This window comes from Mastigoproctus giganteus, chromosome 4 (genome assembly GCF_048544385.1).
Source record: "Mastigoproctus giganteus isolate SK-2022 chromosome 4, ASM4854438v1, whole genome shotgun sequence".
NCBI classification, from domain to species: domain Eukaryota; kingdom Metazoa; phylum Arthropoda; class Arachnida; order Uropygi; family Thelyphonidae; genus Mastigoproctus; species Mastigoproctus giganteus.
In genome coordinates, this window is record NC_143578.1 from 237,564,848 (window position 1) to 237,590,963 (window position 26,116).

A 26,116-nucleotide genomic window follows, 5' to 3' on the forward strand; every position below is an offset into this window, starting at 1 on the left:
ATCAAATATATGCGCTTATAATATTAAAGAGAATTTCAGCATTAGGAAAAAAATCGTGAAAAATGTACAGAAATAAAATATCAAATAAATCACAATTTATTCTAATAAAAATCTGTATACAAAACCATCTTGATATTGATTTCCCTTAGAGCGCATGCGCAGTTCTCTGGAGATCGATCAAAGACTATTAAATTGATGATTCTATTTGTAGTTCATAAAGTGGATCGACAAGACTGTTTACAAGATAAATTTTCAAATTTTAATTCGGAAAACATTTACCATTTCTCGTAGAATTAAACTTTTATTTACAAAATTATTTAATTTTGTATTTTTAATGAAAACAAAGCTATAATTTTCAATAAAAACTGGGTGCTGGAAAATTTTCTCTCATTTTTCAAATATGGAATAAAATTTACTCAGACATATACTATAAGGGGGCATAAATTGGGATATATGTGAGAAAATTTGCTTTCAGCCAGAGAGTGATTGATTATCGGAACAAACTTCCACCTGGTGTTGTGGAGTTTGAATAACAAATGCCTTATTTTCTCTGTGGAAGAACAACCTGAACATCTGAAACATATTGAAATTTCTGTTGGTCCAATCCATTGACATTAGAGGACTTGACAAATCTTTTTTAAAGATTTAAATGAAAATTTTCAAAAACTGTCAGAATCTATCCACTGGGAGCCAAGTTGCTGCATACAAATTAAAAGGTCCTCTGGACTTTTGTAATTTGGTGTTGTCCAATTTGAATTTGATTGAATACAATTATCTGTTGAATTTGATTGAATACAATTAACTGAAACAATCTCTCAAAGAAGGGTAAACGATTAGTAGAGAGAGAATAATCATTAGTAACAGAGCTGTTAACGAATATCTATAAATTACACTAGCCAACATGATTTTTCTTCAAGGACTTAAATGCTGTTTTTAACCCTTTTTTTTTAATGCGTAGATTTCGAAAATCACCTGATGGTTTCACATCACGTCACAGTTATTAAATATAGAGGGAGCTATTTTTTTAAAAATCAAAATATGCACATGATCTAGCCAGTATTCTCTTAATTTTAGCAATCGATTCTGGCCACGGTTTTCTTGTGATAAACATAATCACAGTTCTACCCATGGTTCTTAGGTTCAAATTCCAATGCAACAATTTACAATCTGAAGAGAGCACACTTAGCGTTTTTGGTGAGGAGGATTTTTGTTGGCTGTGCTAAGGTTTTCCAAGTATTAACTGATCGTGATATGTTCTCAGGGTTGTAAACCTGCCCTCCAAACATAAACAGCACATCGAGAGGAGGAGGGTGCGGCCCGCAACTTTTTGGTAGCTGTAAAATAATTTCCGGCCCTACCTGTCCATTCGCAAATATTTTTCGTTTCAGTGTTTTCATAAATATTTAAAATAATTTCCGGCCCTACCTGTCCATTCGCAAATATTTTTCGTTTCAGTGTTTTCACAGAGTAGAAATAGTAAGTTGCCACGTCTGTGTAGTGATAAAAATCGAATTTGTGCCGTTTTTATATTGTAGTGTTCACAACTGAATTTACGTTTTCAGGAATTCATTTAGTGCTACAATGAAAAAGCAGACACACAGAAAGTGTATCAATCATCCAGACAATTTTTGTTATGTTTGTGGACAGTTTACTCCAAATACTCAAAGGAAAAACATCTATGACATTGCAAAACTTTCGTATTCTTTTTATTTCGGATGTAAAATTGGTGCTTTGGCGCTCACAAGTGTTGTATTACCTGTACGACAAACCTTAGGAAGTGGTTACATGGCAAACTCAAAGAGTTACCTTTTGCAGTCCCTATGGTTTGGCGAGAACAATATAACCACATTAATGATTGCTACATCTGTATTACAAATATATTTGGTATATTTGGTATCTAAAAGAAAGGAGGACAGTATGTGTTTTTGCAGAGACATTATTGGACTTTTGAAAGAACTAGATGTCGTGCATAAGTTAGATGAATCGCGTTTATTAATAGATACCTCAAAATTAAATTTAAAAGCAGTTTTGCTTCATAAGGCAACAGATTTCCATCAGTTCCTGTGTTTCATTCAGTTGGACTTAAAAGAAAGTCATGAAAGCATGTCTACATGCTATAAAATACCAGGATTATGGTTGGAACATACGCAGTGAGCTTAAGGTTGGTTTGCACAGAGGTTTCAAAAAATGTTTTTTGTGTGACAACCGTGGAACAGCAGAACATTATGCTGTGCAACATTGGGACAAGTTTATACCAGGACAATGTTATGTAAAATGTATTCCTTTAGTGCAATCAACAAGGTTCTTCTTCCACACCTGCACATCAAATTTGGATTGATGAAAAATTTCGTGAAGGGACTAGATAAAGAAGGTAACGAATTTGCATTCTTGAGAAGTGGTTTCCTAATTTAACATATGCCAAACTTAAGGGAGGAATTTTCGTAGGACCCCAAATTAGGAAACTCTTGGAAGACGATGTGTTTGAAACCCAGTTAAATGAAGGCTGCTTGATGATCATTTTAAGCGGTAGTACATGGTTTTTTGGGTAATAGGAAAGAAGAAAACTATGAAATGTTGGTGTCTAATTTACTCTGCTACAAAAAGATGGGCTGTCGAATGTCGTCGAAAATTCATTTTCTTCATTCCCATCTATAATTTTTACCAGAAAATCTAGGAGATGTGAGTGATGAACAAGGGGAGCGTTTCATCAAGATATTTCCACGATGGAAAAGCGGTACCAAGGTCGCTGGGATCTTGTAAGGGGATTACTTACAAGATCCCAGGGGTTTATTGGGATCTTGTAAGTAATTGGGGGATTACTGCTGGCTCCTTGTAAGGTTGAATAAGCGGGAATACAAGAGAAAATCCCTTAGTAGCAAACATTTTTAAGGTCAATTACAGGTATGCTGATTATATATTATTGAAATATAACTATTTCTCAATGATTTATGATATTTTTTCCGAAGTTAAATCTCTAGAATTACATATTTTCTTTTTGGGGCTATGAAATTTTTTTTTAAATATTGTTATTAACCATAATCGAATGGAACAATTATATCCATAATAGTTAATAACCACTAATCATTCGGATATTAGTATAATATAATGATTTGCAGTAATAATGAGTTGATTATATCTAGCACTAATTACAATTAGAATATTGATAAATAAAATATTTATAAATATTTAATCCATATGAAAACACACTTGTAAGGGTAAAAATTAAATGTTTCACTAAGAATGTTCCCGTGGTGTAATGGTTATCACGTGCGCCTCACACGCGCAAGGTCCCCGGTTCGATCCCGGGCGAGAACATTACTTATTAATTTTTTTTTTGAACTTGCTTATCCCACTTCTTTTTAACTTTCTTTCTTGAAACAAATTAATCTCAAAAATTAAAATATTTCCAATCATCTATTACTTATACGAATTAATTTTGTTTCCTTTAGGTTTATAATTTTTTTTTTTAAGGAGGATGATCATTACGTATTGTATTTTTTTTTTTTTTCGCATTTTTGTGGGTGGGGTGTCAATATATCAGTTTTGACAAGAAATAGTTTATGGGGGATACTTTTATCCCCCCAATAAACTATTTAAATATAAATGTGCCCCGTCAACCAGGCACCCCTCCTAGAGGCGTATATATGCCCATATATTAATTAAAATTATAAGTAGACAGAAAGGGACCATAAAATAACACTATAATTAAAAAAAAAAAAAAAGAAATATCGAATAAACGATTCCGATAGTTATCGGATTTTGTTTACAAACGGCATATTTAAAACAATAATATCTTAAACGTATAAATAAGATAATTTGGGTTTTATTTTATTCCTGAAAATACTACAAACATCTATTAATGTCTGTAGCTTTAGAACTACGTAACTAGTCATTTTTTTAGTCTTGTAGCATAGTTTTTCTGTTACTTTTCCTTTATAAATACATGCTTAATTTAGAAATAAATTATTAACTATAATTTTATAATAATTATTTTAAATTACAATATATACTTACATATTCTGAGAAAATGTATTTTCTCAGAATATGTAAGTACTCATGTATTTCTAAATAACAAGTTTTCTTTTTATTTTATTATTTTTTAAGAATTTTATTTATTTTTTAACACACAAGAAAAAATCTATCAAAATCTACCGTGCATCTCTGTTGGCAGTAGATGGCGCCACTTTGCATGTGATCTTCCATAATTTTATTTTTGCTGTACTGTATTATAATACATCTCGCTACAAAAATTATTAATCTTACTATTATAACATTAAATTCGCCCTACAAAAGGTGCTTTACCACTTTTGTAGGGTGAAGAAATTATTTCGTAATTAAACAATAGTTTATAAAAGAAAGTTAGTGCTATTATTCTTAAATGCCAAGAAAAACAAGGGCGGTGTAATTTTTATTGCCCTGATTGTTTTTTTTTTTTTTTTTTTATAGAATACTGCTAATATCATTTCAAAAACTGGTGCACTACAGAATTAATTTACTGTGCTCGTTTCCTGAAATGAGCGATCCAACACATGGCATGGGCCTGCTTGTCTTGGTGAAAGTACAATACAGTACTAGGTCTGCTACAGTAAAGGTGCCCAAAATTTAGATCGGGATGGTTGTTAGAGAACATAAACTGGGCCCGTTTGAGTACTTTTTGGGAGGAAGAGGAGTTATAGTTTCGTCTCAGCACTTTTGTTTTTTCTTTATTTGAAAGGAAGAAAACAGTTGTTGTTATTGTAGGCGCATTAAACCGCGTTTGTAAATTGGGTCCTCTATGGTCGATTTTCTGGATGACAAACCACACTACCCTCGCATAAGACCAATTAACTCAGCCATGTTGCGAAAAGGTCCATAAAATTCCTGACGTCGTCGAAGAGATTCGAATTCAGTTTCCACTTGGTGAGGGCTATTCTACCAACTGTGCTATCGCGGTGTTCATAAGTAGTCATGATGGTTCGCATTGATGCTTTATTACAACATCTTCAAATGTATGTTTGTATTGCTGATTATTATATTATCAATTACCATGCTAGATCTGGAAGCTGTTTTAAGGATGTGGATCTCTTGGAATGGGTGCAGAGAAGAACCAATCAGATTAGTTGACACAAAAGGGTACTCTTACTAGGAAAGACTTCAGTTCTGCAAATTGCAGCACTTGAAAACTGGGCACGTGCGAGGAGAGGTGTCGTAGTCTTTAACGCTTCCAATATATTGACTAAGCTGAATGCTGATGGCTTCCTCACTCTCCTAGATGTGCGAGTTTGCTTTCAGTCAGAGAGTAATTGATTTTATAATAAACTACCACTTGGTGCTGTTAAATTGAGTAGTTTTAAATTTAAGGAAGAATGATATAAATTATTAGAGATTGGACAGGTTTTTTTCGGCCTGTGTTGTTTGCTTGCATCATTTACCACCACCAATACTAATAACGTATACGGCTGGGTGGTGAGTTAATACTGAAAGATATATTTAATTATCTGAATGGGACGTGGTTCGTCATCTTAAAAGATAAGTTAAAGAAATACACATTATTATAGCACTTTAAATTGATTTCAGATATTTAGTGAAGTGTTTCCACTTCAGTACATGTGAGGTGTGGCAATAAAGTTCCCAGACTGTTGCTGTTGCGGTCATGTTCGATGAGTTTGAAAATAAACGGAACCGGCATGCTGCAGTTCAAATTTCTTCCAACAGATAGATGGTGGTGCAGAGGTTGCACAGTAGACTGATGGTCAAGCAAGTAACAACGGCAATCCTAATTTGTACCTCGTTGCTTCTGTTCCTAAGATGAACAGAAGCAACGAAGAGTGTCATCATGCGAAGACTTCATCCAGACAATCATAATTTCCTTGACTGTATTGTCACTGGAGACGAGTGTTCAGGTACGACCCGGAGACGAAACGCTAGAGCATGCAATGCTTCCAAAATCATCACCCAAAAAAGTTTCATTTACAGAAATTGATGCTGATCACGTTTTTCAACAAACGGTGCGATTCTCAAGGAACTTGTACCTGAAGGGAAGAGAATCAATGGTAAATTCTACGTCCGGATGCTTCAAAGACTGTTGAGGGCATTTCCAGGGTGAGGCCGCAATTCGAGAGAAAGGTAGCTTGCTTTTGTTGCATGACGATTCCCCTCCACCGCCCATTTCGCATTTGTTGTGAAGACATTTCTGAAGAAACACGGCATTGTATAAATCAACCATCCGCTCTACTCTCACAGATATGAATTTCTCTGAGCAATGTAGAAAGTATGCCAGAACAAAAAAACTCTTATCATGGCCATCCAAGTCCGAAATTATAAGCTGAAGTGCGCTAAGTACATAAATTGCAAGTGTTGTATGGTCGATTTGCCTGTTTTGCTGGAGGGAAAACTAAATTTACAGGTTTAAAACCTTGCTTTGCACACCTGAGACCAACTAACTCAGCCAAGGAGTGAAAAAAAAGCCCACAAAAGTTCCCGTGATTCGAACCAAGGCCTTTTCTACCTGGTGTGGGGAGGTGGTTATAACCACTCTGCTAAACGCGCAAACAGGTCGCCAGGACAGTTCACGGGATTTTTTCCAATGATATATGGGAATTTAGTCAGCTTCACTTTTTGTTCTTTTAATTGCACGAGTCCGGGAACTTTATTACCGCACATCGTATTTGCCAATGTTTGGAGATTGCGCTGAATTTCGTGTTTCAGTTTAACGCGGTACATAGTATGTACTTGGTGTTTCGGGTCAAGCGGCTCCGGTGGTTCCTTACAACTCCGCTTGTGTAGCACAGTGGTATCACCACCGTCCTCCCACACCGAGTGGAAAAGGCCTAGGTCTTTTCCGTTATCCCGTCGATAACGCGAGGAACTTTAATGGGCTTTTTTCACTCCGTGGCTGTGTTAGTCGGTCTCATGAGTAGATAGCAAGGTTTTTTCGTCCAGCAAAACCGACCAGAGAACGCACGCAATTTACAGACAAAATAAATATATGGGTAGCAAGGTTTCCCCCCGAGAAATTGGGGGTTTTTCCGTCGAGCTAAACTGGCAAATCGACCAGAGAACACACGCAATTTACAGACATAATACATAAACGGGTATATGTAATCATTTACAGGAAACCCAAATATTATAATTTTTTTTTTTTTTTTTTTTGTCTGTTATCAAACGCTCTCAACACACAGAGGAAGTACTGTACTGCTAAACCTGTGGGGGCCCCTCCAGAGAAGAAAGAAAGAAAGAAAAAAAAAAAAAAAAAACTAGCGTGGCGTTTAGAGAAGGAAAAAAAAAAAGTGCACACAGCTCTAAGACAAAACTATTATAGGTAGTTTCTTACATGTACCTATGTGTATTGTGTCTGTTCTCTGGTCGATTTGTTGTTTTGCTGGACGAAAAAACCCCACTTTCTTGGGAAAAAAAGTTTGCTATCTACGCCTGAGACCGACTAACTCAGCCACGGTGTGAAAAAAGCCCGTTAAAGTTCCTCGCGTCATCGACAGGATTCGAACCCGGGCCTTTTCCACCCGTTGACGATACCACTGTGCTACCGGGCAGACGGCTTCCTTGCACCATATGCTAATAATGAACAGTTTCGGTTCGGTTCAGACTTACGAAATATGAAAACACTATCGCCATCTACCGCCAACATCTGCAAATAGTTTCCATCTTGGTAGAAACATCCCATTTAATCCCCTCTCATCACAATTAATAAATACGGTGCGTGTATATGATGAGTATGCAGCAAAAGATACAGTTATGCTGACAGTCAGATTTATTTAAAAAGAAGATAATTTATTGAATCAAAAATGGTGATTCAGTAAAATCAACTTGAATATTCTTGATTTTATGAGGGACAGGAGAAGAACGCCCACAATAGTTTTTCACAGTGAACCTCAGAATTCTTTGTGACGAAGTCATTCCATTGTGATATGTCAAATTTATGCAAATGAGACGTGAAGTGATTATGGAGAAATTCGAAAGTGATGAATATAAAAAGCAAATCAGATCAGCTGTCATGGGCATGAGTAGCTTTTTTTTTTTTTTTTTTTTGAAATGGAGACAAAAGATATTAACTATAGATAAAACTATTAAAATCTAGGGAGAGGAAGAATCCCTCACTCCCACTCCGATTTTCATGATCACAAAGAAAAATTCAAACAAGAACTTTCCGCATTCACACAATAGTACGGAAGGGGTGAAAATAATCCAGCCAGTAAATAGGTCGGCTACGCAATAGTGTACTTAAATAACAAAATAATACGCTTAAAATATCAAGCACAATAGATGGGTCACGACTTTGGTGACTTCAGGCACAGTGATAAGGTCATTAAAGGTCATTGTTGATCTCTGGCTTTCTGAAAGACAAATAGGCTTGGACATATTGTACTTTCTCCAAATTACCTTTCTAATTATAATTACAGCTAAAATAATTTATTTATACAAGCTAGTCTAAATGAAATTGTTGTAGCATTTATAAGATGTTTTTATGTAAATTTTAATACAAATAAAAATATAATACAGTATACAGAAAGTAAACAGCGCCCTCTTCAAAGTAAATTAAATGCAGGTCAATCTTTTGCATAATTGTAAGGGTTTACTCTAAAACTAATCATAAATTACTTACTTGAAATAGTGTTGTAATCCAATATTGTTCTAATAGGGAAAGTAATTTTACATATGTTGACACCTATTTTGCATATTAGCCATAAATATTTATTGCATATATTTTGTAAATAAAATTTGGCATGCAAATATGCAATAAACTTACAAAACACAAATTTAAAAGTCAATTGGAAAACAAAGGAAACACACCTCTTTCTGTGACCGCCAGTTAGTTCAATTTATGCCACGTGATAATTTTCGAGATATGTGATTGGCTGTCGTTTACATATGCGTGTTTGTACCACGTGGTGGCAGTGCAAGTGATAATACGAGAAAGTGATTGGTTGATTGATGTTTTAGCAGACGGCCACGTCGAATACGCCATCAAGCGTCGGGTATTTTATAGATGGCGGATAGTAGATAAGAGTTGCTAAAATATAGAAAAGCGTAATTAAAAAATCTCATTAAATTCATTGAATTTCCAGTTTTGAACGTGTTAAGAAGTAAGTACTATTGTTTGTTCTTGCTGAAGAAGTATAAGTTTATGTATATATGCTGTACATTTGCGTGTAGAGCAAGATCCGGCTAAATGATGTATTTTTTATTGCAAATTATTTTTATTATTTCTAATCAGACAGCATAAGATATTAATTTTGGGAGATGTCAGTTTTTTAAAGTATTACAATAATTAATATTACTGTATTGTAATATTAACATATGTGCTGATTAAATTCATTGGGTGGGGTTGGGTGACACGGGGCTAGGGTCTGAGCAAGAGCCATTTGCCTACTGATATACAGTATATTGAAATATTAATAGACAGAATTTGGTAATCTTATTCTAAATGACTACCCTTTAGCCGTTACATATGACTTCAATCTTTAATAAATATCTATTTATTATAATTTAAAGATTCATAGGTTGCTTCCAATCTTACATTACCCGGATGGCGTAAGGCCAAAGGGGCTTGCATTTTAGAATTACAATAACATAAAACTGCATACAGATCATTGAAAAAAAAAAAAAAAAAACCGTTTAAGAGGGTTACGTGTGTATAACCTTATAACATTTAAAATTAAGCAACAAGAAGAGACAAATTGCAGCGAAACTACATAAGGTTTCGCTGCAATTTGTTTGCAGCGAATTTGCAATTCGCTGCAAACTGCAATTCGCTGCAATTTGCAATTCGCTGCAATTATATACAAATGGAGATCAATTGCACCACAATGATATTTCTGATAAACAAAAATGTTTCGCTGCAATTTGTTTGCAGCGAATTTGCAATTCGCTGCAAACTGCAATTCGCTGCAATTTGCAATTCGCTGCAATTATATACAAATGGAGATCAATTGCACCACAATGATATTTCTGATAAACAAAAATGTTAAAAAATTAAATTTATTATCATTCAAAATGAAATCATTTCCTTTCTATAATTACACACAACATAAGGTCAGAATTATTGTAAAAAAGAACAGTCTAGCTGGAATCTTGTTATATTTGATACAGTAAAACTTATAAATTGTAAATATCTTAGAATTGCATCAGTCTGAATTTTAGTATTCCTCAATATGATATTGACTTTTGATTACCACCATTAATTTTTTTTTTAATTGGAAAAGTTTAGTTTCAGGGTTGGTTGGACATTTTTTTTTTTTTTTTTTTTTTTTTTTATCATAATATGATATAAAAAAAATAAGAATAAGTTTTTATTTTCCCAGTATAAACTTTCTTACAATTTTTTTCCAAAAAACTGAGTTGGCTTATGAAAAACCTCGTGGATGGACAACATGAAGAGATAGGCAGGACTGGAATTCGAAGAACTTGTCAGACGGGCTGAAGATAGAAAAACAGTTCAAAAAAGTGATCGCCAACCTCTGAACTCAGAGATGGCACTGAAAGGAAGAAGAAGAGACTATATTTAGCAAGGTACAATCCTGCTACCTGGATACCTGATGTTCAAATTAAAATGAAAAATTGCAAATAAAAAAGGAACTAAAGTGGCACCCACTTCTAGCATTGCAAACACATGATTCTCTGCTCAAAGAGATGCAACCTGGCACTTAGTAAAGAAAAAAGACCACATTCACAAGAAATAAAATAAAGATGGGCAATGAATGTTTACCATAATGATATTTAACCATCTTTACATCACAGGACAAAATGTCTTATCCTGACCAATTGATCTTTTCTGATAGATTTTTATTTTGAAATACAAAATAAAATACAGTAGTTTTGGTGATGTTTTCATAGATAAAACTTTATTTTGTATAATAGGATTTTCTGTTATTTATGAATTTGTTCAGATATTTTTGTTGCAGAAACAGTTTTAATATTGGTTGTTATTAATATTATCAGTGGCAAATGATGCAAAGCAAAGCTTTTTTTAGCTGTTGCTTATAAAGCAACAGCTAAAAAAAGAACTTCCCACATCACTTGTACGTTCCCTCTAATAGTTTGTCTAGTTCTTTGAATTTATTCAAACAACAGATGGAAGTTTGTCAACCACTTGCTTGCTGAAAGCAAACTTCTAGACATCTATCCTGCAACTGTCCTTCTTAATTTGAATTTATGCTCATGCTCATGTGTGTAGTCTGAGCAAGAGGAAGAATGCCATTAGCATGGAGCTTCTTCAATCCATTCAGACATAAACACCTCAATGAGACCACCTTGCAAGGTGCCCAGTCTCTAGACACTGTAGTTTACAGAACTGAAACCATTCATGGTAAGAGCTCCCTTTTGTTCCCTTCATCAATCTCTTTGTCCTTCTCTGCACCTCTTCCAACAGATCTACTTTTCTAAAATGAGGCCTCTAGACCTGTATGAAGATGTAGCCTAACCAATAGGATAATCACCGAGCTCCTTATACCTGCTAGCAAAATTTGAGTATATCATTGACAAAATCCCATGAGTGGTCCTAGCAGCCAGACTGCACTGCTCAGAGAACATCACATCTGACTGCACAATTATCCCCAGGTCGTTTTCATTCCATATTATCCATTAACCTGAAGTGTGGTAACACACTTGGTAAGTTACTCTGGGATTACTGCAACCCATATGAGATACCATGCGAGATACCAATATCAAACTTCAACTGCCTCTTCTCAGCCCATCTGCCTAATTTTTCTAGATATTTTTGTAGTAATATACTTTAATTACTGTCATTAACCACTCTGCTAGTCTTTGTATCATCTACAAACTACGACAAGACATGATGCAAGAAAGCATGCTTATACAGCATCAGCCATGATGCTGTATGACATTGCTTTCTTGCATCATATGCCTCAACTAATGCTAATCTGTAAAGGGCAAATAGCAATTAAAACATTTATTAAGAATTTTGGAGTGGAAAATTTATGATTAAGGATAATAAATCATTATGCATTTTGTGTTCTGAAACAGTTGTGTGTAGGTCCTATGTGCACAACTGTTTCGGAACAAAAAATGCATAATTTTGTGTTTTGAGATGAGAGGATAGTTTTTAAAATATTTAGCTATTTTGGCATGCAATTTAGCCAATTTTGTGTTCTAGGCATGCGAGGGTAGTTTTTTTTTTTAAAAGATTCAGCTAATTTTGGCATGCACCCTTAAAAGGTTCACCACCCCTGGCCTAGTAGCTTCTATGATTACTTCTCCAAATGCTTCCCATTTAGAATATGCTCTTGGTCAGTTGGTTCCACTGCATTGAATTTAAAAACTGTGTGGAACCACAGTATTCATCTGTGCAAAAGCCCTTCCCTTTACCCTTGACAGTAGTTATGTTCTTAAGTAAATTCCACATCAGTACACCATGATCACTATCATCCAATGAGTCTTTTACCTGAAGATTCTTGATGCACGAACAGTCGCTACTGATAATGAGATCAACAGTATCACTCCCTCTTGTCGCCTCTAATGTGCTGCTGGTGAAAACAGTCGTCTAATAAATGCACAGAGGTCTTGCTAATGTGTGAGTGATCATCCCACAAATTCCAGTCAATATCTGGAACGTTAATCCTCATTATAAGACATTTCGATTTGCTGGCCCACTCTATTTTTCTGTATAGTTGTTTGTTGTACTCCTCACAGTCATTAGCCTTTAACACATTCCTGGTCTCATTTTTGTTTTCCCAGTTCTTATGTGATACCAAACTGACCCAACATTTCACTGGTCACCCATGTTGAATGGATGCACTATCATAGGTTTAATATGCTTCTTAACTAAGGGCATAACATATCCCACCTCCCTCACCTCCTTCTTTTCCTTTCTGTACACATTTTCCCACATTCAAATTCTGCATTCCCTATGTCCACGACACCATGTCTTCAATATTCGTACACCGTTTGCTTTTGGTAACTTAATCAGTACTTCATCAAATTTGTTTACTATGCTCCTGGCATTAGTTTCCATGTACCTGTTTTTACTTTTAGTTTCCCAAGCAGCCCATGTATTTACTTGTTCCATGATGATTCAATTGAAATTCCTGACACCTTGCTTTCCAGACTGCTGCATGTTCCAATAGAAGCAGTGCAATAATCACTTTCACCTCTGCCTGTGGCTCTGGTTAAGCTATTAGTCTGTGTATCCCCCAAGCTAGCATTTTTCCATTCCATCCATCACTGCTTCAATAGCATCAACAAATATTCACCTCTACTATGTAAGTTTATCCCCTCTGTAAAAAACCTCTACTATGTAAGTTTATCCCATCTGTAAAAAAAGTCTCTTCTGTTAACAAGTATAGACCATGCTGAGAAAAATTCTACCCCATGTACTTTTCACAGTCTCTCCATGGCCAAATTGATTGATTAGGCTCTCAACATGCACGAACCTTCAATCGTGTCTGAGCAGAATTGTAGACACTTTCAAATTTTTTTCCATCATTGCCCCATACTTTTTAAATCCTCAGATCTCCAAACTCTTAATAGCATTAATGCCAATGTTTACAACAGTTTATCACCTTTCATTCCCTTAAAATGATATCTGCTGTACAATTAGGAAATAATTATTTTAGTAAGGAAAGGGAATATGGAAGCAAAATTATTTTATTTCCAGATTGTCATGGTGATTAAAATTGCCACAAGCAGTTAACATCCATTTACTGTCCAACTTGAAACTCATAGAACCAACTTTTCCTCATTTGTTTCTTTAATAACTTCTGTTTTCTAGAAAAATATCCCTTTGTGCATAATTTTCTGAAAATTACAGTCTACAGAAATTCAAGTCTAATGTCAACAATATCTTCTTTCATCTTCTCAACCTTCAATCCATGCATGGTACTGAGTTTTATAGGTTCTAATACCTCTTGTGTTTGGGCTTATCATTAAAAAAAAAAAAAAAAAAAAAATCCTGTTAAAACTGTTTGTAGAGTTTAACCATATTTTATTGAATTTTTTAATGTACTTTCTAAATTTTTGCATTTCACATCTGTTTCTCCCAATTTGCAAGAAATTATTTTTTACAACTAACACTAACGTTTACTGTTACTTTTTTTTTTTTTTTTTTTTATTTGCAGGATGATCACAGATGTCCAGTTAGCTATTTTTGCCAATCTCTTAGGAGTTGGTTTGTTCCTCTTAGTGGTGATTTATCACTATGTTGCTGCTAATAATCCCAAGAAAACAGATTGAGATGTGATGTACCATGGTAAGTATATGAATGGATAATGATTTATGCAAAACTTAATGCATTATCCTTATACATACTATTAACACAAGATACCTGTACATCACTTTGGGCATCTTCTGTTGGTTCTTGCCTAGTGATCTTGAGTTGGCAGATGAATACAAAATATTTCAGTGGACACACTGGAAAACAGTATTCAAGCACTTGCATTACAAGGCCTTATTCTCTTATGTTATATTCAAAAGCTAGCCATGATTTGGTTGTATAAAATGGCATTAGCCAAAATTAGTGCCATCTAAACTTTTGAAAAAGAAATTGATATACTGTTCAGATCAAATTTTTCCTGGCAAGATTGTAAACTGTTCAGCAGAAAGTCTCTCTCTCGTGTGTGCACACACTTTTTTACCTTTCATATTGTAAAAACACTGCTTGATTCCATGCTTCACTGCTTGTTTACCTCTCAAGCACAGGATGAATATTCAGTGGGCACAAAAACTTTTTACATGTCATGGTAGGACATAAACCTGGAGTCAAAGGTTATAACTTTTGTGAGATTCAAATTTCAGAGCAGTTTTTTTTTTTTATTTTATTTTTAATGAACAGAAGTGTTTATATAGCTTTGTAGATCCCCAAAGAGAAAAAAAACACATATCAAGGATGTTTGACTTGCTATATATTTTATAAGCTGAAAATAAATTAAGTAGGGTAATGTTAAATTAGAAACATTTTTATACACTTGTAACCCAAATTTTAGAGTAAAACTATAATCAATATTATTATTTTTAATTTATTTTTTAATAAGTTTTAGACATGTCACTGAAACCAATAATTTCACAAAACAGAACTGTGAGTAATGAAATACCTGTGAATACTTTTATTTTATTTATTTATTTATTTATTTATTTTTTTTGAAAGGACTGTCTGCAAAATCATGAGGAGATGGAGACATTGCACAATGATTGTCCACCACACAGTAACATTAAATTCTGGGATCTTGAATTCAGAGGGGATTATAGTCACCAAAGATGAACTTCTGTTGTCTGGATGAGCCATCCACAAAAAACATTGATATGCTGTTCATGAACTTATTTTAAAACCATCTCTGGATTGGGTAGTACATAGCAGAACATATCTTATAAATGAGTCTGTGATAGTGTCCATGAAGAATTGGGAATGTAAAAAAAAAATACGATTATTATGGTTATGGATACCAAAAGATTGAATGTAGACTGGAAGAGGATGAATTGTTCAAAGGCCATCCTTGTGAAATTATCCCAGGTCAAGCAGTGTAGTATTCACTACAGTGAATTTGTACAGAGAGTGGTAATCAATGGACACTGCTCATCGTGGACTAATGTTATTAGTGGAGTCCCTCAAGATTCAGTGTTGGGTCGATTATTGTTTTCTGTATTTATAAATAATATTGATGATGGTATATTAAAGCTTAATGTCCAAGTTTGCAGATGATACAAAGGTTGGCAAGGTTGTCAAGGACACTACTGACACTATACTACTGCAACAGGATCTGGAAAGGTTGAGCAGATGGGCTGAGAGGTGGCAAATGAAGTTTAACATTGACAAATGTAAAATACTACATATGGGGAAACAGCAACCCCAGAGAAACGTATCAACTCTGTGGTACTACACTGACAGTGGTAGAGAATGAAAGGGACCTAGGGGTGGTTGTGCAGGCAGATATGAAGTTCTCTGAGCAGTGCAGACGGGCTGCAAGAGTAGCTCATGGTGTATTGTCAGTGATATATAGGAATTTTTCTAGCAGGGATAAGGAGGTAATTATTCCCTTGTGTAAGGCAGTGGTTAGGCCACACCTAGAGTACTGTATACAGGTCTGGAGGCCTCATTTCAAGAAGGATGTAGAGATGCTGGAACGAGTACAGAGAAGGGCAACAAGATTAGTGAATGGAACAAAGGGGTGCTCTTACGAAGAAAGGCTTAAGTTTTGCAAATTACAGTGTCTGGAGACTAGGCACCAGCGAGGTGATCTGATAGAGGTGTATAAAGCCTTGAATGGTTTGAGCATGCTCAATGCTGATGAGATTCTTCCTCTTGCTCAGAATAATCACCTGAGAGGGCATAAATTCAAATTGAGGAAGGACGGGTGTAGGGTGGACATGAGGAGATTTGCCTTTAGCCAGCGGGTGGTTGGTTGGTGGAACAGACTTCCATCCCTTGTCGTGGAAGTTGATAGCCTAAATAAGTTTAAGGCTCAGCTGGACAGGTATTTCGAACGAACAGAGGGGTGAAGTGGAAGTGGTTATTTTTTATTTATTTATTTTACTTTATTTTTATTTTTTGATCGATGCTGCATAAGCTTGCTTTCTTGCATCAAATGCGTCTACTAATGCTAATCATCTTGCCCAGAAATTGGAGTGTCACCAAAGATAAGATAAGCATAGGAGCAGGAGAATCCTTTTTTGTGAGATATAAGACTGGGCAGTTTTAGAAGGATTGAAATCAACTAAGTTGCCTTTGCCCCATTGGAGATGATCACCATTTAAGGAATTGGTAGCAGATATTTGAGAAGTTGAAGCTGATTGAGCAGGGCAAGATTTCTCAAACTGGAAGGTGGAATGCAATGTGCTGTCATCAGCAAAACTATGAATAGGATTTCCAGTCAATGGAAGAAGGTCATTAATATACAAGAAGAAAAGAGTGGGGGAAAGAACTGAACCTTGAGGGACACCAGCATTAATGGAGAAGTTAGAAGACAGAGAGCTATCTACTATCACCCTCAGTGAGCAGTCAGAGAGAAAACTGTATAACCAATTACAAAAAACAGTTGGTAAACCATTAGATGGAAGCTTGTTTAGAAGAACTTTATGCCAAACACAATTGAAAGCCATTGAGATGTCAAGAGCAACTGCTTGTGTTCCATTGAATTTGCCCATAAATGGGTAACATAAGCCAGAATATCACCAGTAGATCGACACTGATGGAATCCATACTGGCGATAGTTAATCAGATGGAAGGTTTCTAGATAGTTTTAAAGTTTGCGGTTAATTGATTTCTCCATTACTTTAGAAAGAGTAGAAGTAATGGGATGGGAGGGATTTATTAGGAATTGGTTGGACATGAGCAAATTTCCAAGCAGAAGGAAAAAGACCTTTTGAAACAAAAAAAGGTGGCAAAGAACAGGAGTAAGTTTGGGAGCACAGATTTTGAGAACAAGTGGAGAAATACCATCAGGACCTGGAGCTTTCTTAGCATCAAGATTCATCAAAATCCTTTTGACGGAAGACAACAGGAGGCATTGAATGGGGAATCGTGGGAGGTGTTTCACCAAGATCAATATTACATGAGTTGGAAAAAAAAATGGGATGCTAGCAGGTCAGCTTTATGGCTGAAGTGACAATATAACCATATGGTTTTGACAGAGGTGGGAGCAGAGTTGGGCAAAAGTTGTAGCCAATAGCATTAGGGCAAGAAGCAAGTTTTCTACTCTTAGCCTGTGCAAAATAGGCGCCTCCGTAGCCAGGTGGGAAGGAGCAGCAGTGCGTAGCACACGCTTCTTGATTAGACCGGGGTTCGAGCCCGTCACCACCAAATACGGAGGATGCGGAAAGGTCATTCAGGGAATGACCACCGCATATCCCGGAGCAATATGGCCTTAGTTGCTAATGCTCCTAAAAACCAAATAACAACAACAACAACCTGTGCAAAATCTAGTTTGGACTGATTAATAACTGGTTCTAACAGCAAGGTGGAATCCTATTATGTCCTGTCATCAGCTGTCTCTTGAGGTTGCTGCTGCCACAGGTGAAAGTATTTCCAACCAGACTATTAAGGAGGCCCAATTCAAGTGGATTGATTCTATGTAAGGAAGTCAGTGGTTTGTATACTATTAACCCCCCCCCCCCCACTAAATCTTTACCTGTTTGTTGTTGCTGGCACTCAACATTCAATATAACACATCAACATTTATTCACACTTGCTGGTTTTGGCATGTTTGCTTTTCAGATGCTACTCTGGCACATAGGGGAAACCTTGGAGAACGGCTCAGAAAACAAGAATACCATTAATTCCAATCCACTGCAGAGCTCATCCAAAACTGGTTCCATGAACATGACCTGGAGCCCTGACAAATGGGGTATAGTTCTGTTCTCTGAGTCCCATTTTAGCTTACAGATTCTAGATGTTATCTGGAATGTTACCATCCCTCCAACATAAAAGAAAGGGAAACTTTCAGTGGAGGCACTGTTTTCATGTGGGTGGAATAATGATCAATGAATGCACCCTTCTTCATATTTTTGAAAGGGGTACCATAGCTGTGCAGAGATATCAAGAACAGATCGTCGAATCCTATGTGTGACTTTTTAGGTGTGTGGTTGCTCAGATCTTCTTTTCAGGCATGGCAGCATCACTGCACACAGACTCAAGTGGTAGAGGATTATCTGGAAAGTGAAGATATCCAATGACTGCTATGTGCAGCATAATCACCAGACTTAAATCCAATTGAACATTTTCTGGATGCCCTTGGGCTGTTGCATTGCAAGCTAATAGCCAATTCCTTGTTCGCTTGGTGAGCTAAGGTCTGTGCTGGTGTAAAAATGGGATTTGTTGGCACATAATCTTATAGACATCCTTATATCAAGCACAGTTCACTGCTGTCAGGCTTGTTTAGCTGATGGAGAGGATTATACATTGTACTGATGTTGTGACTATATTTTTTAGCATCTTGTATAGACTTTCTGTAATGTGACCTTTTTTGGTAATTTTTATACAACCCTTAAATGTCCCTTATACCTGTCCCAAGTTTCTTGCTGTCTCCTCATTTTGTCATTATTCTTTGGTTCACCACTATACTAAATTTTGACCTGCTTCATCGCAAGCTGCACGAGTTATAACATGTTTTCTATGTGTTCTGTTAATTTTGTCAAGCAGTGTATTCTTCCTTGCTGCTGAAATTTCATGAGCAGTGGAAAGGCCAAATGTCGTGGAAAATCTCCCCTTCTGCACGACAATCCTCCCATTCACTGGCTCTGAGCTCGTGTAGACAATCAACAATTTAATATCTGAGTAGTTGTATCCACTCTGTTAAAACAGATTATAGTCTCTTTTGATTTCCATCTGTTTCCTGCACTGAAAAAATTTTTGAAAGGGCAACGCTTAAGGAAAAATTGTAATGTTATTTACTGAGGTAGTGAGTTCTGCATAAACAGTTTAAAAAGAATGAGGGATTGTTGCAGCAGATGTGTGTAGCCCATAGAAGTGGCTACATTGAATAAAACTTGATTAATTTCTAGATTGCTTTATTCTTTCTATGTCATGTCAGAAAAATTTTAAATACTCCTTGTATGTATATACAAGGGAGGGGTTGAAAATTTTTTAATGTGATACAGATCGCAAAGGCTTTTGTAAAAGACAGTATTACCAATCTGTGCTGTGACTCTTGTGTGTTCACAAAAGGTTTCAGCTGTGTATCTGTATTCTTCTCCTTTACAGACGGCATTGACGTATGGAAGGTTACTGAAGATGGTGACTGTTGAGAGAATCAAGCACAGTGCAGTTGAGTACCTTCATTTAAAGGGAATGTTGCTGAAAGAAATGCATGAAGACATGCAGCAAACATTAGGGCAATCTTCTCCTTCATATGCCATGGTCAAAAATTGGGTTGCAGAATTTAACCTTGAATGAGACAGTATTGAAGATGAACCCCACAGTGGGAGGCCTGTTACTTTATTGGCTCCTGCAAATGTGGACGCCATTCATAATCGGGTAATGCAAGACTGTAGAATAACATTGAAGCACATCAAGACAATATTCAACATCTTCCATGAGCAAGCTCACAATATTGAGATTTTGCTGCATTTTGAAGCTAATGAAGCTCAGTTTTTGGGGTGGTATGTTACCATGGATGAAACATGAGTACACCACTTTGACCCTGAAACGAAAGAACAATTAAAATAGTGGAAGCATCCCTCTTTTCCCTCCTGCTAAAAAGTTTCAAGGGGTAAAAGTTGGCTGGGAAAGTCATGGCATCAGTCTTTTGCGATGCAGGAGTGATCATGGTTGATTTCCTGAAATGAGGTACCACTGTCAGTGCTGAGTATCATTCTAAACTATTGAGACGTTTCTGCAAGAAACTGAAGCTCAGGAAATTGGCCAGAGGAGTCATCTTGCATCAAGTCAAGTTCCTGGTGCACGCTGAGTTTGTGAGTAAGGCAATAGTGAATGAGGGTTCAAGCTATTACGGTCTCCACCCAATTTACTAGATTTGGCTCCATCAGACTATTTTCTGTTTCCAAATCTCAAAAAGGACTTGAAAGGACAGATATTTGAAATGTTGTAATGAATACAGCGAACACCTGGTTTGAGAATCTTCCAAATTTTATTTGAGTGGTTACGAAAGCTAGTGGATTATGCCAGAAAGTATGTTGACTTAAGGGGGTTCTATGTTGAAAAATAAATGGGTTTTCACAGCATTCCTTCTATGAGAGGCCAGAAACCTTTCAACCTTCCCTCATATTAGTATGTATGTGTCTTTATTTCAGTAAGTATCTTTCTGGCATTATAAGCTTCTTAAAGTCAGAACATGAATAATACTAGTGCAAGTATTTAGGATGTTACCATTTAGGAGAGAGGATGCGAAATTTTTTTTTAAAATTTCGCATCCTCTCTCCCCACCCACTGAGCACTGTTTTGACTGGGCAAGATGATTTTAGCCATGCCCATATTTTTTATGGCGAAAAATGTTCACGGCACTTTAAAATTCACATTTTTTTAGGTTTCATTTAATATTAAATCGGTGACCGTGAATAGTGACAGTTTACTGTACTTAGTTTTGTTAAACACTATTACTATTATGAATATATTTTATTTGTGGAGAGCCTGTGAATTAACCTGGAAAATAAAATTAATGAAAAAAGTTATAAATTGCCACGATAAACATTCCTTGCTTAGAAATCAATTGGAATTGTTTGTTCTTAGGTTGGAGTTATATGATTTGGCAGATTTCTCCTTACACAAAATATGGTGGCTTGAACAATTAAGCCTTTTTATCACACATGTACCGATTACACTGGAAGCAAGTTTATTGAGTGCATCTCTCAACATTGCTACTCTTATAGACCTGTTTGTTTCAGATTGTGCACATGAAGAACAGAGAAAGCTGATTGGCAGATTCAAGGATATGTTGTTATTGAGTCACCAATAACATCAAGCCTTGACAGCTGACCAAACAATGATCCGTGTCTTGCATTACTACCATTTCAAGTTTTGAGTGATATTGCCAGAACTCTCCTAAAATCATGTGAAATATGATCTTTGCTTTATTTAGAAAGTTCATACCTTAAGGCAGGGGTTCCCAAAGGGCACACTTGTTATTTTGGGGTATACGTGTTTTTACAAAGCAGTTTTTTAACGAAATGTGGACAAATTATCCCACTAATCAAGGTATGAAATTTATTTTAATAATGTATTTATTTATAAAAGTATGTATACTCGTAGCTAAAGTGTATGTCACATCTGTGTACTTGCACCTTGTTCTGGAAGATGGGGGGATACATGAGATGTAGGAAATGTTTTAAGGGGGTGCAAGGCATAAAAGTTGGGAACCTTTGCCTTAAGGGGAGATTTACAAGAGATAGTGACAGATGTGTTTATTACATCTGCTGACTCTCTTAATCAATTGTTTGAACGGAGCTGATTGTGCTTTGTTGAGTCATTTCATGTTTCCTATGAGAACATGTTCTTTGATAATGACCTGTTTTGAAGGTATGGCTAGAGATTAACTTCTCTAACAAGTTTTTAGCTTCTGTTTTACTGTATTGCAAATAAAAACACAGACATTAGTAATACATTCACTTGCATTGTTTATATTGCAGAAATTTCATTAATTTCAGGTTGCCTGTTTAGCAGATATGTTTTCTATAAATACACAACACAATGGAATATATTTTTTACTCTCATGTCTGGAAAATTTATTTATCTATTTGAGATTGAATAGGCACAAATAGATAAATAAAAAATATAGTCACATTATGACTATATTTTATTTTTACAGTACAGTAAGTCCCCGAGTTATGTAGCTTCGGACTTATGTAAAAAATTTTTTTCCACTGAATTTTTTTTTAGCATTGTAAAATTTAAAACAGTAACATGCACAAGTGAGTACAGAGTAACAAGCTTAAAAAATAGGAATGAAGAGAAAAGTTTGAAAATTTATTTGTGTATGATTGAAGATTTCAGTGAAGGGGACACAAATTTCACCATAACGTAAAAAACCACAGAATTCTAGCTATCGGTATTATCACAAATGTAATAAGAATGAGTTTACTACCTGTTTATATTGAATTGCACTAACAGAAAAGCCCAATAAACCAGAAACTGCAAATAGTTTTTATGGTAGTGACCTCCAGAAATGCGCTTTAGTAAAATGTGAGCTTGCGTGAGGTGATAATAGTGTTTCCACCTTAACCAGGTGCCTCCGTAGCCAGGTGGGCAGGAGCAGCAGTGCATAGCAAACGCTTCTTGATTAGACTGGGGTTCGAGCCTGTGATCCATCAAATACGAAGGATGCGGAAAGGTCAGGGAATGACCACCGCATATCCTTGGAGCAATATGGCCTTAGTTGCTAATGCTCCTAAAAACCAAATAACAACAACAACCACCTTAACCCTGTGACGTTCTTCACAGAAAATTTCATTTTGACCGTTATCATGGTGCCCACTAAGAGAATAAGTGACAGCAGTACTAGAAAATCTACCAAGAAAAGGAAAGTGATTTGATTTGGATCGGAAAATTAAAATAATAAGGATGTATGAAAATGGTCAAACATTAACAAGTATTGTGCGGAATTTAGATTTTTCAGGTTCAACAGTGAACACAATAATAAAGGACAGAGACAGAATACAAGAAGCGGTGAAGGGATTGGCACCAATGAAATCAACTATAATAACCAAGGTTAAGAAATACATATCAGTTTTTACAGTACAATAACATCCATTTTTTTTTCCTTCCTTTTATGTTTTCTTTTCTTACGTGCCACTCTTGCTACTGCACTGCTGTCCCCAGATAAAGTTTTTAATTGAACTAATTAAAAATATAACTATTTTTCTTTGTTCTTCTGAGGATATTATACGTTTTTTTTTTTAATTTTGGCATATCAGGGATATAGTAACAATATCTTATTAGTCATTTCCAATTTACATCAAACTCTACTTATGTAAGAAGTCCTGGAACGTATCTCTTATGTATGTCGGGGACGTACTGTATATGTACCAGTTATTTTTTTTTATGGAAAGACTGTAAAAGCACACATTTTCCAAATATAATATATAATACCATATTTTCTTGAATGCCCCTGCACACATTTTTTGATAATAACCAAAATTTTTGATGTGTGTGGCTTATCTCTGAATTACTAATATTTATTAAAACAAGACTTGGAATGTTGTACTGCATAAAAAGTTTAGCTCCTCTCTCTTTTTAGAAATTAGTTTTTTTTTTTTTATAGAAACACATACAGTTTGTTCAGGTATCAGGACTGTGTGTTTTTTTTTTTTTTTTTTTTTTTTGATGGAACTGAAATAGATAGTAACACTGATATTTTTGCTATAAAGACATGTGATTATGTCTCCAGTTCTATTTTCTTACTATTGTAGAAAAATAGAACACTAATATTGGGGTATTCAGAAAAGTATGGTATTAATTGCAACGTGCTATTTCTGTGAGTCTAGTCTGTGTGATTATGAGATGATTTACATTTGGAGAAATTTTAACTTGTTTCTAAAGAGTAATAAATAGGATTATCTTAACTTGTTGATCTTTATACTGATTTTAAAATTAAATATGTTTAACTTTTTTTTTCCTTTTCAGGTATAATCCATGGGTTGTGGATGTCTGAAGTATCTTTGGATAAAACCACACAAAATTATTCGCATCAAAAGTTTCTGAATTAAATAATATACAGTATCTGTAAATAAACTTTTTTTTCACTCCATTTCAAACAGTTGTTTTTTTTTTTTTTTTTTTGTTTTTTTTTTTATATATATAACTACATTTGTTCACTTCATGCTAGCATTGCCAGTATATCTGATATACTGAATTTTCACCTGGTTTTTCACTTTCTTAAAACTTAAGGTAAGGTTAGTAAATAAAAATATCTCCATAGCTTAAAAGAGAACATAAAAGTGCATAGATGTTTGTGATTGATTAATTAATGAAGTTACATAAGAATATAAAAAGGGATTTTAATTTAATACAGAAGTTCATAGAACTGTGGGAATGCATTAATTAATGCATTGACCAGGGAGAGGGGGTGAAATTAATGCTTACCATCACTAATCATTATATAGCAGGGTTGGCTTACCATCACATAATTGTTAGTGAGAATAAGCCAAATGCAACTTAAATGTAATGTGCTTCTACAATTTGATACCAGTCAGGCTCTTCAATATCACAAGGCCAGACAGGGCCATAATTGGGTATGCTACCATAAAATGTTAAAGCTTCAATAATTGGATGCAAGAGATGCCACTAATTTTAAATTCTAATTTTTCAACACTCAATATAATTATTGATATATATCCTTAAACTTGATCTTGCATTTTTCCTGTTTGTATGATAACTAACAGAGATTTCTGGAATTTTCAATGGAGAAATCAAAGAAAACTCTTTGCTGAAAGGTGTTATTCGTGTAGACGAAAGTCATGAACAACTGCTAAAATCACGCTGGTCTTGAAGACTCTGTGCATGCCAAGTTCTGCATAGGATGTATTTCAAGGTGTAATAAAATAAATGTTTGTTTTGTTGTTGATTTTTATGGGTACATCAGTATCTTTGGCAATATTATGGTAGTGTATTATGTCTGCATAAATGTATGTTTTCACAGTTGTGCAGGCTGAAAAGTAATTTGTGGGAATCATACTTCTTTAGCTCTTAATTGGCTAATCCTCCCAACTGAAGAGGCTGAAGCCTTTAAGAATTTTGTTGGTTTGAATCTAGATTCAAACTTTGGAGAAATCTATATTATTGTCACTCCAAAAGGTGTAAAATTTGAAAAAAATTTAAAAATCGCTATTACAAAAACACCCCGTATAAGTTTTGCACAGAACCCCAGGGCCCAGCAAGTAATTCATGAACAAGACTCCACAAATTTTGGTGCCCAGCCCTGCCATGAAATTAAAATTAACTGTAATGGGCATATGCCTACAATGAGCTAAGGCAGCCATTAAATATTAATAAAAAATTATCCACCAAAATGGTGTCAGTTTTAGTATTCCACAATTATTGCATATCCTTTTGATCTGCATCATTAATTGTTTTTGTTAATGAAGAAGCACTGTTGTCACATGTTTTGGGAACGCCTCATATTGTTGATGCCTACCACTTACACGAACAATTTGAGTGCAAATAACAAAGCATGCAGAAAATTAATTTTTACAAGTTCCACTCTCCACTAATCTGAGTGGTGAGAGCCATAGGAATTCATTCTTCTTCCCATGGCAACAAATTATGGCATGCCCAAAGAAGGGAGTTCGAACAAGAGCAAATATATATGCCTCAGTGGTGTTATATTAAAAAAATATATAAAACTGTTTTCGGTATAAAAAATAGATTGAGAGTGTAGGGTAGCATCAAAAAATGAACAATTTGAAATTATTTGCTGCCAATAAAAAGTTTTAAAAATCCATTTGAGGGACAACGCACCTCACATTGTAATGACAAGTTATTGTTACAATTAGGGTTATTCTTAGGCTATGTGTGTTTTTATAATAGTCATAAAGACATAACCACATTTCTTTATTTATAATAAAACAGTGTTTTTCTAAAAGTTGTGATCAAAGTTTATTACAAATTGGTAAAATGAAATTACTTTTAGCAGTGATTACAACAGGTGCACCACTTAATGAAATATTTATTAAAATAAATAAAAAACAGAATAGTGATATACCTAATAAATATCATACACATTTG

At 35.2% G+C, this 26,116-nt stretch overlaps 1 protein-coding gene and 1 non-coding gene across 3 annotated transcripts; both read left to right on the plus strand.

The window, feature by feature from the left end:
* Nucleotides 1-3,242: 3,242 nt before the first annotated feature.
* TRNAV-CAC (transfer RNA valine (anticodon CAC)) lies at nt 3,243-3,315 on the plus strand. The gene has a single exon. It is a non-coding gene; the product is annotated as a tRNA-Val (tRNA).
* Nucleotides 3,316-8,975: 5,660 nt separating this feature from the next.
* Nucleotides 8,976-24,140, plus strand: LOC150087523 (dolichyl-diphosphooligosaccharide--protein glycosyltransferase subunit 4). 2 transcript variants are annotated; one of them, XM_090372113.1, is made up of 3 exons: nt 8,976-9,084; nt 14,070-14,200; nt 24,017-24,140. In XM_090372113.1, the coding sequence occupies exon 2, from the start codon at nt 14,071-14,073 to the stop codon at nt 14,182-14,184; it is 114 nt and encodes a 37-aa protein (XP_090228239.1). In that variant the 5' UTR covers nt 8,976-9,084; nt 14,070; the 3' UTR covers nt 14,185-14,200; nt 24,017-24,140. The 2 variants fall into 2 exon arrangements, with proteins under 2 accessions (XP_090228239.1, XP_090228238.1); XM_090372112.1 differs by having other exon boundaries at nt 8,983-9,080.
* The last annotated feature ends 1,976 nt before the right edge of the window (nt 24,141-26,116 follow it).